Source organism: Silurus meridionalis, chromosome 6, assembly GCF_014805685.1.
Source record: "Silurus meridionalis isolate SWU-2019-XX chromosome 6, ASM1480568v1, whole genome shotgun sequence".
In the NCBI taxonomy this organism is placed as follows: Eukaryota; Metazoa; Chordata; class Actinopteri; order Siluriformes; family Siluridae; genus Silurus; species Silurus meridionalis.
In genome coordinates this window covers 16,764,950-16,778,972 of record NC_060889.1, presented here as the reverse complement: position 1 = coordinate 16,778,972, position 14,023 = coordinate 16,764,950, and the positions used below count along the sequence as shown (strand labels likewise).

The following is a 14,023-nucleotide window of genomic DNA, read 5'->3' as shown; positions in this document are numbered from 1 at the left end:
AACATTACTTTTATTTTGAACGAGAATAGATCAGTTGGTGGGCAGAGTTCAGAGGACGCCGAACCAGGAAGTACTGTATATAGCGGTTGTCATGGGCTGGTCTAAAAAATCGACTTTCTACTCCCTAGACATGTTGCCTATCTAGGGTATGAAATAATGCATTGTACGCCATATCTAGTGCACTACCTATTCAATCGAGTTGCATTTAGGATTTGCCCATACTGAATGGCGATATTCTGAGATGTTTGTTTAACCAGGGTTTCATAAGAACATTGGTAGGACTGTAGAAACGTTAGATCAGTTCATATAAAGTAGTGCAGGTTAACTGTATAACTAGCTGGTTTAAGGTGACAGTAAGATCCAGCACTGACTGGTTGGTGGTTCAGGTGTGTCCGTGTAGTGTGTACAGCTCTGGGGATGAATGAGGAGAACTTCAGGCTGAGTGAGAAGCTCGTGTCGGCTTCCTATGTGCGGCAGGGTGAACAGGCTCGGCGCAGTCACCAGCAGCTCATCAGGACTCTACTCGAGCAGGTTCACTTCTCTTAACCTTCTTCTGAACACATCAACCACGAGATATGAGCCTGCAACAGCCATGATTTCACCTTTAACTATCATCGTACAGCACCAGTATATACACAAGTATAAGAGCATTGTCCTCTGACTGCGCATGTGCAGCATATTCTTTCTACATTACTAATAATATACGCTAATTCACTATTACAAGTCTTATCGGACATACTTGCATGACATTTGCATGCTATTTACATATTCCCCCACCTTTGCTTTAAAAACAGCTGGCGTGAACTCAAACCTCATGATCCGGTTTAGATCAAATCTGAACACACGGATCAATACAAAAGAAAACAGTTCATTTAAATCCGGATCTGGAAATCTTGAACATTTAGACATTTTGTCTAAAATATTTCAAAATGTCCTTTTAGTGTGGTTTCAGAGGGTTGGAGTCATGTGTTGTATTCTCTATCACATATGATAGAGAATACAACACATGCAGTGGTGGACTTTGCATTTCACAAACACTTCAGTGGTGTCCTACCTAAATCAGTCCACCTCTTAATACCTCATGACACCACGGCTATAGACACCACCAATATTATACAGAAACGCAGTTTACAGAGCGATATCTTGTGCAGAGAAAATAAAAGCATTTACTAAAGCAAGAAACCCAATTAATGCAATTTAACAGTTCTCATTTAACTGCAGCCACATACATTCATCATCTACAGCAAAAGCATCAATATCAATATAGCCTCATAAAACCACCCTGGGTTTTTTTGTGCCTCTTTCAATGCATTACTTTTTTTTTCTGGGGATCCGAAATTGAGGTAAATTGTGTGGTTTTGTGAGAATTCAGCAGGAAAGAAAATAAAAAGATTTAAAAGGTTCATGAAAAACCTTAAAAGTTTGAACAATTTTTCCCAACCTCACAATGTCCAGATTTTTATTTTTTTTAAGTCCATCTTGTAAATGTTCTTGTTAATGTATCGGTGTTCAAATCAAAATTTTCTCCATTGTCATCCATTGTGGAATGAAAAAAAACAACAACTATTAAATCCACACAAATATATTTGAGCTCGTGCAGTATGCTACAGATGCGGATGCAAGCTCTGACTAGTGCGCTCTCTGACCATCCAATCAAAAGACATGAAAATGCAGACATGATTCTATGCCTTCTAGGCCTTCCGGTAAGCAAGTCACATTCTGATTGGTTAAGGCAAAAGCTTCAAGCAACATGGATATAAAACTACCAAGAGCCCGCAGTGTTAATTTTTGCCTGTCTTTCGGCACTATGTGATGTGACGACTGTAATCTGATTGGATAGAAACTGCAGCTTAAAATAACACTCGGTTGCACTTCTCCTTGAAGGAGCACATCAGAGAGAAACGCTATGAGGTGAAGAGATTATACTATTTAATACATATTCATAAAAATGTTAAAAAGTAAGTTAGTGATTCTGATGGAGTTTAATTAAAAACGACTATCAAGTCATAATTGCAACTTCCTTTCTGCCCACAAGTATGGGTGTATGTATAATCGTTTGCCCCACATCATTTTTATTAACGATAAGACATCATGATATATCACTTATCCCAAATCATTTCATTGTTGAGCTATAAATAGATTTATTTTTTAGACCACTCGGTTAATATCATGCTCATCTGTCACTATATTCTACAGTGCCTGGACTCTACAGTATGCTTCCACCTTATAATTTGCTAGGTTTTAAATGTTTAATTGCTTTTCCAGGGCAAATGTCCGGAGGAGGGATGGAGCGAGAGCACCATAGAGCTCTTTCTGAATGAGCTCGCGGTCATGGACAGTAATAATTTTTTGGGGAACTGTGGAGTTGGGGAGAGAGAGGGACGAGTCGCTTCTGACCTGGTGGCCCGAAGATATTACAGGTAATTTACATGCTTTGAATTACTTTGTTGAAGTTGGTGTCCTGGTGAGCAGTGGCAATTTTTTTTATAATGAGCATTATTGGAAATATTACATATTATATCAGTAGTTTGTATTAACCCCGACCCTAAGTCTATACCTAGATACTATGTGTGTCATGTCAGTTCATGAGCTTTGTGTGTATTGCATTAGCATCAAACATTAACATAAATACAATTCCTGTCTAGCCTTAGCTTTTTACTTTTTTTTTTTTGCTTTTTAAAAGGAAAAGCACATGGAGCAAATATTATGCTAAATGACGACACCACGAATAATCTTTACCAGTTGATTAACAATCATCACTCAAGTATATAAGTATATAAATCTATACATGTATACTGTATATGCAAATTGGGGTTTGATCCAATTGCATGAAAAATGAATTAATTTGATTTAAAAAGGAAATCTTGACTTTGGATCATGAACTGGATATTATTTTATGAAATTAATTTGTTTCCACTCCAAAAAGGGATGGTATAAAGAAAATAAAATATAATTGAAATACAGACAGGTATGAAATGAAAAGGAAAGACATGTTTCTAAAGTTTTATTGGGCGAGCATGATTCACCAGAATCAGATCTTCAGTGCAGTCTGGCAAAGATTCTACACATTTCTGGAACTGTAATATAGAGATGATGTTAAAGGAAACGTTGTGATCATAGGAATCTTGACATAAAATTTCCTTCACACACCATAACTATATATATATATATATATAATCTCAAAAATGTGTCAAAATGTGCTTTTCTACCTGCATTGTCTTGCTTTGCATATATACACTCTGTTACTATAATAGACAAGTAGTTTACAGGACACTAGCAAAATATTAATAATAGTAATATCCACTACATTCTTCCACAAAAAAGTTTACAGTAGTTCAAATAGTTCATAAATTTTAGCCTTCAACCAAGAATCGTGATGAGTGTAACAACTTGAATAGATTATTGAGTGCTGTGTTTGCCTACATGATATTGTATATTTTCTAAATGCCATCAAGGAAAGGATCTAGAAAAGTGTTGCAGAATAATAAACGTAAAGCTCCATTCATGTTACAAACGGAAATAAATTTCATGCAATTCTTTTTCCTTGATTTAGATTGATCCATGGCATCGGCCGATCTGGTGACATCGCAGCTGTTCAGCCGAAGGCCGCTGGCTCTAGTCTCCTCAACAAGATCACCAATTCAATAGTGCTGGATGTTCTCAGATTTAGCGGTGAATATCACGTGATTACTTAAAAACATACCGAGATTTGCCTTGTTTTGATTGTGTTAATGGATTCATTGGATGGAGCTGTTTACAATACACAGGTGTTAGAAGCGTGTCTTCATGCTTTGTGGTGCCCATGGCAACCGGAATGAGCTTGACGCTGTGTTTCCTGACGCTCCGACACAGAAGGCCGTCAGCACGCTACATTCTTTGGCCTCGCATTGACCAGAAGTCCTGTTTCAAATCCATGGTCACTGCTGGTATGTCACTGATATTGGTAGTGTAACATTAAAATTAAAAAATTTAACCCATTAGAACAGGTCAGATTGTACAGGGTTTTATTTACAGGAGATCTTGCCATATTTTGAAACTCCTTTATGAATCTTTTTTTTTTTTTATATTGTTTTTAATTTTAAAAAAGCTTCTTTGCATAGTCAGTGTTTTTCAGTAGTGGTGAATATGGTGCCTATAAACACACAAACAGTGTATTTGTTTTATGTAAAATGTTGTATGTCTATGAGCAGGCTTTGAGCCAGTGGTCATTGAGAATGTTCTGGAAGGAGATGAGTTGAGAACAGACCTGGATGCTGTGGAGAAGAAGATAGAGGAACTTGGAGCGGAGAATATCCTCTGTCTTCATTCCACAACTTCCTGTTTTGCTCCTCGCGTCCCTGACAGGTAGGCCAACTGCCCGACTATGGCTGTATGAGACTGTAGAAAGGACATTACTCATTACTCGTGTTAGTTCTCACTCTCCAATGTTTTGTATTGTTTGAAAGACTATAATCACACTCTTGATATTACCCAAATGAGGATGGGTTCCCTTTTGAGTCTGGTTCCTCTCAAGGTTTCTTCCTCATAACATCTAAGGGAGTTTTTCCTTGCCACAGTCGCCATGGCTGCTCATCATGGATAAATACACACCATTCACCTTAACTGTTAAATTCTGTAAAGCTGCTTTGAGACAATGTCTATTGTGAAAAGCGATATAGAAATAAACTCTATATAGACTTTATTATTTGTTTTTACAAAATTACAGATTCCACACATGATAAAGTTTTAAGAAATAACTGGTTTAGAACTGATGTAGTTGCATATTAGTCATGCAGGTCATTTTTGTGTGTCTTATTATGCAGGTTGGAAGAGCTCTCTGTTATGTGTGCCAAATATAACATCCCTCATATAGTCAACAATGCCTATGGAGTGCAATCATCTAAATGCATGCACCTCATACAGCAGGTAACGTTCACATTACTACTTTTTGTGTAGTCTTGCTTAAACTAAGCTCCTCAGACGTGAGTTAATCGAGTGTATTTACAGGGTGCACGAGTGGGCAGAATTGATGCTTTTGTTCAGAGCATGGACAAAAACTTCATGGTTCCTGTTGGAGGCGCCATTATTGCCGGCTTTGATGAGGACTTCGTTAACGAGATCAGTAAAATGTACCCTGGTTAGTGTGTGAATGTGTTTTGTAAATGACACACTCAATCTATGCACATTTCTGTCATTAAACAACTCATTTTCGTTTCCTTTTTGAGCATGTCCATTTCAGTTTATTTGCTATTTAATCGATTTTTTTTTACAAATACACCACATCTAAAGTTGTAGTTGTTAGACTTGAGATTTTATTTCACTCTGCAGATTTTTTTTCCCCTTCAAGCTATCCTTCTTTACCTGCATCATTCACACCCTCCGACTGCAGTATAAATACCAAATGCTCTAATATTAATTGTGCTACACCTTTAGTTCCGGACTGTTTTTTATTATATTGAGTACATTTAACACACACATTCTTTTCTATCAGAACCATTAGCATAAACATTTATAATATAATATAAATGTGAAGTATGTTATATTTCATTACACCCCTATAGCTTTATTATTATAAAACATATTTTTAACCCTTGCCTGAATTTATTCTGATGATTTCCCCCAATTAACAGGTCGTGCATCAGCGTCCCCATCTCTGGACGTGCTGATCACCCTGCTCAGCCTCGGGGCCAAGGGCTATAAGAAACTCCTGTCTGAAAGAAAGGTAAAACCACCAACTAACATGCTGCACTGATGCGGTCGATGCCTGATATGATGGAATGTTCCATTTTCTGCAGCACCTGCTAACATTAACTAAAGAGAGCTGGAAATATTGATCGAGGATTGTTGCAAACAAAAAGGCTGTGGTAGTTGTGTTTAAACCTGCAGAGTTTCACTGCACCAGCCACCTGCATGTACTGCAAGCTTTTGTGGATAAATGGTCCTGTCACAGACGAATAGCTCCAATAAGTCTTCTCCAGACTTTGAAAAAGTAACACAGGAAAATTATATTAACCCTCTATGATACAGTGCCTGCTGTATTTACATATATTTATTAGGGCTGCAACTAACAATTATTTTGATAATCGATTAAATGGACAATTATTTTTCAGATTCATCGGATAATTTATACAAAAATTTGATGTTTTGCTTATAATTAACTATATAAGACCTTAATTCAAAGTATTTATGTATAAAAGTGTAATAAAAAAAAATGCAAAAGCCACATATTGATTTATCTTTAGATTTTACATGTTAGTGGCTGCTTGTTGAGGAGGGCATGTGGGATTTATCCCTTGAACAAATTCCCTCCTGCTGGGTTGTTTCTTTCTGTAAAAAACAAACAACAACAAAAAAAAAACAGCATTTGAGTATGCAGGGTGAAGCAATTTGTGTAAATCAACATTTATATTGTATTTTGCAGATGGCAAGTAGACAACCATGCTTAAAAAAATCTCTATAAAATATAATACAATATTGTTTTGAAAAAAAAATACCCATTGTGTTCACTTGTGAAGATATAAGCATCTAGAATATATAATTCATTTAATTTGATATAATAGTTAAATGATATATGCATCAAGTAAATATACAAACATTAAAAACAAGCATTTGAATGTAGTAAAGCTGATTGAAAACAGATAAGTTACTGTTGTAGGAGACAAAAGCTATAAACAGAGAATAAATTGGAGAAACGCAACAAGTTAACAGGCTTGATTTAAAAAAAAAACCTGCTGCTGTTATTTGCTGCTTTTAGATTTAGTGTTTGTTTTCACCATTATAATTGAATCCATCACTATGTCGTGAGCGAGCTGATTGCGTAACCTGATGCTCGCGAGTCACAGACAGAGCTGATCCAGTGCGACTGTCCTGAAGTTACACAAAAGCTACATTTGTTTACACATTAGCACTTCATTAATTTACACCATTTATACATGATGAGTAAATACAGTTCCTGCTCACCGTGCTGATGTTTCACCTTCATCCGTGACACCAGTGTGTTTTCTTTTCTTGTGCTTGTGCATCACTGTGGTTCTTCCATGCCAAACAAGCTCTGCTTTGCATAACTTCCAGGTACTTTTCTTTTGTTGTGTTTAATGTAAAATGCTCTCACACCTTGGATGCCTCTGTTATCTTACCGTCACGCTAAAACCGTAACTTGAGCAGCCCAACTAATCGTTAACGGCATTCGTTGACAAGGAATTTCATTATCAATTATTATCTATTATCTAAATATTTTGATTTGTTTTTGCCAGCGGTATACAATATAATATGTGCGTAATGAAAATAGTTTAGAATGATAAACCTAATGCCGTTATTAGAACAGCAATAGCAGCATCTTCAGGATAAAAAGAGGCCTTTGTTAACTCACACAGAACTTATCATGTGCTGCTTCCCCATCTTGTTTTGTCCTCTATAGTAATGCTATTATACATAGTACACCACTGCTATAAAAGCAGTAGGAGAGCTAACGGGATGCTAATAAAGCCATGTAGAAGAGAGAATTGAAAAGAGAAATGGATGGAGGAAGAAGAGATAGTATGTGTGAAAGGGAGTGAGAGAGAGAGGACAGAAAGGCAGCGAGAAGCAGATGGAGGGAGTAGACCAACAGATGGAAAATTGCAGCATAAGCAGTAAACAGTGTGTGCAGCAAAAAAAGGAAAAAAGGCTGATTATTGTTGTGCTGTTTATAACTGTGATTTTGCACTGCCTGAAGGAGCTGTACACCCACCTGGCACAGGAACTGAAGACATTGGCTGATAGACATGGAGAGAGACTGCTGAACACACCACATAATCCCATATCACTGGGTGAGACACCCCCACACACAAATTGATATAAATAACATTACCTTAAGCTTTCACTGGATAAGGCTAATACATTGCATCACAATACATAACCAAGTCAAATATAAACACAGTGCTGTCAGATGTTTCTGCTCCTTCGCATAGTCTTTCTGCAATTCAAGACCAATGTTCTTATTTAAATCAATTACCATTAAAACTATAACAGGAAAAAAAATAAATATTTATTTGGAAGAACATTACAAATAGAAAACTATGGACACCTAAACCTTCCTAATTAGAATCAACCAAAGTACACTCATACATGCATATGCTGTTTCCACGTTGTGAAAATTATGAGACAAACCTGTAAGTGCAAAAAAACTAGTACAGAAATCACCAGAGCAAATCATTTATTCATTCAAAACAAAAGGGTAGATCATTATTGAACATATTCATTGCCAGAGCACTTGAGACGGAAGGAATGTAAGAGATAAAATATGAGGAATTATGAAACTAAATGATTTTGCTTTGGGGTTTTTTTCTCTGTATTTTTTATTAAGGCTAGTCACGTTGTCTGAGTTGGTGTTTAAACTCGAAGGGTTGAAGGTGAATGTCGGTTGGAGAAATGCGTAAAGTATTATAAAGTGTGAACAAGTCATCATTTTAAATCTGCAGAAAATCACTGTCACTGTCAAGTTAGTGAACTGACAGTAAATCCAGTTTTGGGCTGAAAGGCTTTTGTCATTTTATCCTCTTTAGCCATGTCCCTGGAGGCTCTTCAGGCTAACTGTGATAAAGCCGTTACCCAGCTGGGTTCTATGCTCTTCACCAGACAGGTGTCGGGAGCCAGGTGAGCGTTTATTTATAGCTTATCAGGCAGTACTGACTGAAATAGGATGTGCAAATATGTATTTTAATGCCCACTGGTATCATTTTTTTAATCTCAAATGGATTATGTACACTACATTATACTATATATACCTGTATCATCCTACTTATACAACAAATTCAATTTGTTGCAGTTATCAGTTTCCACAATAATTGATTTGAATATTGAAGATTTATCCTCTTACTTTAAATCAACCGATTAAACTACTTTTACTTATTCATTTGATCAAATTATTTGGTACTTGAACTGTTACTGTTATACACTCAATGAGCACTTTTATTAGAAAGACCTAATATACACATACTCATTAATACAAATATTTAATCAATCATTAGCATGGCAGCGGTTGGGAGAGTCCTGCTTGGTATTGATACAGTCTTTCTAATGAAGTGCTCTGTGAGAGTCTATTACTATTAAAATATGATGCATACTATAGATCAGGGGTCACTAACCTTTTTGAATATCAGAGCTACTCCTTGGGTGCCAATGAATGTGAAAGCAACCAGTTTGATACACACTTCTGAAATAACTAATTTGCTCAATTTACCTTTAATTATGTTATTATTAATAATTAATGATATTCATCTATGTGAAGACACTGATCATGTTAATGATTTCTCACAATAATTATCAACAATGATAAGTTAGGAAACAGATAAATATTAATATGCAAAACTTTATTTCCATTTTTTCAAGTATTTACATTTTCAAATGATCACTTCTTCAACATTTTCACTAGCCACTAACAATTTTTAACAAATCATGCACTACGTTGCATCATGTTTGTACAGATTATCAATTATGTAATATACAAAAAAATCAACTTGGAGACCAGCTAGCTCCAATCTAACTTTTCTTTTTAATATTGTCATTTTCAAATTCACACCAATGCAAGTGTGATTTAAAAAAAAGGAACAAAAAAAATTTGATGCAGCTCACTGGTAAGTGGCGCTTTGGTGAGCTATTTTTAGAAAAGGCCCACGGGCACCATATTGGTGACCCCTGCTATAGATGATATAGTATAACTGTATTCACACAGTAAAACTAATAGGGAAAGTTATGGAAGTGAGCAATGTCAGCAGGTCCTGGAAGATTGTCCTGGATTTAGGACTAATTTCAGTTCACTGTGGATGTAGAATGGTTAAAATAACATAACGCAACTTATTAAGGCACTTGTAAATGTGTCTGTTAATGTGTATACCACACATTTTTGATGGACTTTCAATGTTGCCAGTACAGAATGAGTTTTAACTACATGTCAGCAGTGTTCTCCAGCCTTTTCATTTACATAATCTAGACCTGTTTAATTGATATTATTTTTGTTTCACTGAGCTGGTAGCGAAATTGTCTTTATTGAAGTTCTAATAGATACAGTGCATCCGGAAAGTATTCACAGCGCTTCACTTTTTCCACATTTTCTCATGATACAGCCTTATTCCAAAATAGATAAAGTTCATTCTTTTCCTCAATATTCTACAAACAATACCCCATAATGACAACATGAAAGAAGTTTGGTTAAAATCTTTGCAAATGTATTTAAAAAAAAAATGATCCTTTCGGATCAGTTTTTTTCAGTCTGAAAAAAACCTTTCGGATGTTTCCACAACTTGATTGAACTCTATCTGTGATAAATTAATTTGATTGGACATGATTTGGAAAGACACACCTGTCTATTTGAGATCCCACAGTTACCAGTGCATGTCAGAGCACAAACCAAGCCATGAAGTCCAAGGAATTGTCTGTAGACCTCAGAGACAGGATTGTATCGAGGCATAGATCTGTGGAAGGGTACAGTAAAATTTCAGCATTTATGGTCCCAATAAGCATAGTGGCCTTCAACATCCAGAAATGGAAGAACTTTGGAACCACCAGGACTCTTCCTGGAGTGGGCCACCTGGCCTAACTCAGCGATCAGGGGATTCGTGGACCATGAAAAACATAGATTGAACTCTTTGGCCTGAATGCCAAGCAGGATGTCTGGAGGAAATCAGGCACCTATCATCACCTTTCCAATACCATCCCTACAGTGAAGCATGGTGGTGGCAGCATCATGCTATGGGGATGTTTTTCAGTGGCAGGAACTGGGGAACTAGTCAGGAATGAGGGAAAGATGAATGCAGCAATGTACAGAGATGTCCTTGATGAAAACCTGCTCCAGAGCACTGTGGACCTCAGACTGGGGTGACGGTTCATCTTCCAACAGGACAACGACCCTAAGCACACAGACAAGATAACAAAGGACTGGCTATGGGACGGCTCTGTGAATGTCCTTGAGTGGCCCAGCCAGATCCCAGACTTGAACCCGATTGAACTTCTCTGAAGAGATCTGAACAGGGTTGTGCACCGGAGCTCCCAATCCAACCTGATGGAGCTTGAAAGGTTCTGCAAAGAAGAATGGGAGATACCATCCAAAAATATGTGCGCCCAGCTTATAGCATCATACTCAAAAAGACTTGCGGCTGTAATCGTTTTTTTTTATTATTTGTAATAAATTTGATTTTAGGATTTCAAACAAACTTCTTTCACATTGCCATTATATGTTATTGATTTTTTTTTGTTTGTTTTAGCTAGTTTTAAAGAATATCTCAAATTCAAATTGCATTTGTCACGTACACATTTATACAAGTCAAGTCAAGTCAAGAGGCTTTTATTGATATTTCTACTATACACAGTGGTACACAGTACACAGTGAAAATGAGACAACGTTTCTCCAGAACCCTGGTGCTACACTAAACAACAAACAACAAAACAACATTAAGCTAAAACACAAGTTACATAAAGTGCATCGAGTGCAACCTGGTGCAAACAGTGCAGACAGACAGTGCAGACAGACGACACAAGACAAGACACAAAACCCTATATAGCGCCGACCAGTAAACCTACTGTATACTAGATTATACAGTACTGTACAAGAAAACTGTAAAAAACTATACAAAAATCTAAACTATATCCCAGAAGTGAGTGTAAACAGTGTAGTGCAAAAAAAATACAGCAGCAGTCGAAGGTGCAAAAACAGCATGTAAACAGTATAATACAATGAAAATCCTAAATGTGCAAGAACAGCAGTTGAGAGTGGTACTGATAAGAATAATAAATAATAAATAATAAATAATAAATAAATGAATGGTGGTGGAATGGATTGAGATGAGTGATGAGTGTGTGTTAGGTGTTAAGTCCAGGAAAAAATGTTTTCAGTTCGTTACACACATTTGAGTGAGTGTGTGTGTGTGAGAGAGTTCCGTTTCAGTTCTGTGTGTTGATTAGCCTGATGGCTTGTGGGAAGAAACTGTTGCACAGTCTTGTTGTTGCGGCCCGAATGCTTGAACCGTTTTCCTGATGGTAGCAGTGTAAAAGTGTGTGTGAGGGTGTGTGTGGTCATCCACAATGCTGTGTGCTTTGCGGATGCAGCGTGTAGTGTAAATGTCCATGATAGAGGGGAGAGAGATTCCGATGATCTTCTCAGCTGTCCTCACTATCCTCTGTAGGGACTTGCGGTCCGAGACGGTGCAGTTCCCAAACCAGGCAGTGATGCAGCTGCTCAAGATGCTCTCAATGGTCCCTCTGTAGAACATGGACAGGATGGGGGGAGGGAGGTGGGTTTTCCTCAGCCTTCTCAGAAAGTATAGACGCTGCTGGGCTTTCTTGGTGATGGAGCTGGTGATGGAGCTGGTGATGGAGAGTGTGACATGTAGGGAAATGCTTTATCTAGTATCGGAAGTGTCCTAAAATAGCTAAAAAGGTTACAAATGTTTAGTTTGACCAGAAAGTCTTTCCATTTTGGTCATTACTGTGTTCATTATAATTAAATTTTCCAATTCAATGGTTAAGGGTATTTTCTCAATTCAAAGGGCTTTTAGGAGAAAAACATGTAAATATAAAGTTTTTTCACAATCACATTTCTGCAAATACTGTATACATTTAAAGTAATAGATTCATCCTTATTTTCCCTCTGTTGTTTTAGGGTTGTGCCACTGGGCGCCGAACAGACTGTGAGCGGACACACATTTCGTGGCTTCATGTCACATTCGGATGCCTACCCATGCTCATACATTAATGCTGCTTCTGCTATTGGCATCACCAAAAAAGATGTGGAGCTCTCCATTAAAAGACTGGACAAATGCCTCAAGGCTCTTAAGAAAGACACAAAAGAAGAGAAGTGTGACTCCGTGTCATCACCTTCAGGTCCAGATGATCAAACTTTTCCCTGAAACAAATACTGCGTTTAGTTTTTGTTTTCCATGAGATCTGTCTGTATTGCACTTCTCCTCTGGATAAATCTTAATAAAAGAGCCAGTTCCCCCTTTGTGCTGAAATATAAAAATAGCTTTAAAAAGTGCCATGCTGAGATTTTTAGTTGATGGTCTTCTCTTGGCAAAATATTTAGTCCAGATTATGACTGAGGGCATGTATTAATAAAGCTATTTATTTAATTATTTTAACTTGTTAGCATGGTTGCTATTTACAGAAGCCCTTTAATAGGATATGTTTGCTAGGGCTGAGAGAAATATCATATTACACTACTTGCAGACCTCCCTATGATATACAATGTGCATCATGATGAGCATCTTGGAAAGATCCAAATTTCCTTAACAGGAACTAAACTATTGACAGGGCATTTCATTAAACCTGTTTTTGGAACTGATCTTTATACAGCTGGTATTTCTTATCCACATCGGCAGTAGATAAAGAATACCTAAAGGCGATACATATTAGTGTAGTGTATGTTTGCTCACTAGACTGCAGAATAGATGCACTGGGGAAAAAATCAGTGTGTTACTGCCAAGATTTAGAACCCATACAAGATACAAATAGGAAGCCTACAGGGAAATAAATGAGAGGTTATGAAGCCTATACCTGATTATTTAGAAGACTTGAATACAAGCCACTGAAATGCAATCCACTTAAACTGTGCAAGAGTGCACGTGTTCTGTGCCTCAGGAGCAGTTGTTTTGCAGTAGGTATTTAAATTAACATTTACTTTCTGTTTTTTTTTGTTGTTTTTTTAATGCTGAATAAAAATAATGCAATCGAGAATTCAGGTTTATTCAGAATGTGGCGGTATTCAGTCTTTAATTATTGTCCCAGGGAGTGTCATTTCCCTTAACTAAACCAGTTTTCCCAGATACATAGGTTGAAATGACTGTAAGCCTTTTCTCCAATTGCAGTATAAATTAACTGCATTATTAAACTTGAATGGACTTCCCGTAGTTTATTTATTTGCTGCACAGCAACTGATTACTATTCCAAACATGTACATTACATATACAACATTGTCTAATTTTTTTTATTTTTACTGCATTTCCAACACAATGGCTGGGAAACCGGTCGAGCACTAAGCACACACTTTCACACCTACAGGCAGTGTATCATA

The 14,023-nt window shown here is 37.0% G+C and overlaps 1 protein-coding gene across 1 annotated transcript; it reads left to right on the top strand.

The window, feature by feature from the left end:
• Positions 1 to 143: 143 nt before the first annotated feature.
• Positions 144 to 13,091, top strand: sepsecs (Sep (O-phosphoserine) tRNA:Sec (selenocysteine) tRNA synthase). The gene is made up of 11 exons (XM_046852677.1): positions 144 to 531; positions 2,266 to 2,420; positions 3,554 to 3,672; positions 3,768 to 3,926; positions 4,191 to 4,344; positions 4,803 to 4,905; positions 4,987 to 5,116; positions 5,610 to 5,701; positions 7,694 to 7,787; positions 8,523 to 8,613; positions 12,614 to 13,091. Exons 1-11 carry the CDS (start codon positions 418 to 420, stop codon positions 12,858 to 12,860), a joined length of 1,458 nt encoding a protein of 485 aa, XP_046708633.1. The 5' UTR covers positions 144 to 417; the 3' UTR covers positions 12,861 to 13,091.
• The last annotated feature ends 932 nt before the right edge of the window (positions 13,092 to 14,023 follow it).

Bases quoted from the DNA above. Each gene is read 5' to 3' on its own strand.
- sepsecs (XM_046852677.1), top strand. From the start codon at position 418: ATGAATGAGGAGAACTTCAGGCTGAGTGAGAAGCTCGTGTCGGCTTCC. The intron at 532-2,265 runs GTTCACTTCTCT...TTGCTTTTCCAG, and splicing joins TCAGGACTCTACTCGAGCAG to GGCAAATGTCCGGAGGAGGG. The intron at 2,421-3,553 runs GTAATTTACATG...TCCTTGATTTAG, and splicing joins GTGGCCCGAAGATATTACAG to ATTGATCCATGGCATCGGCC.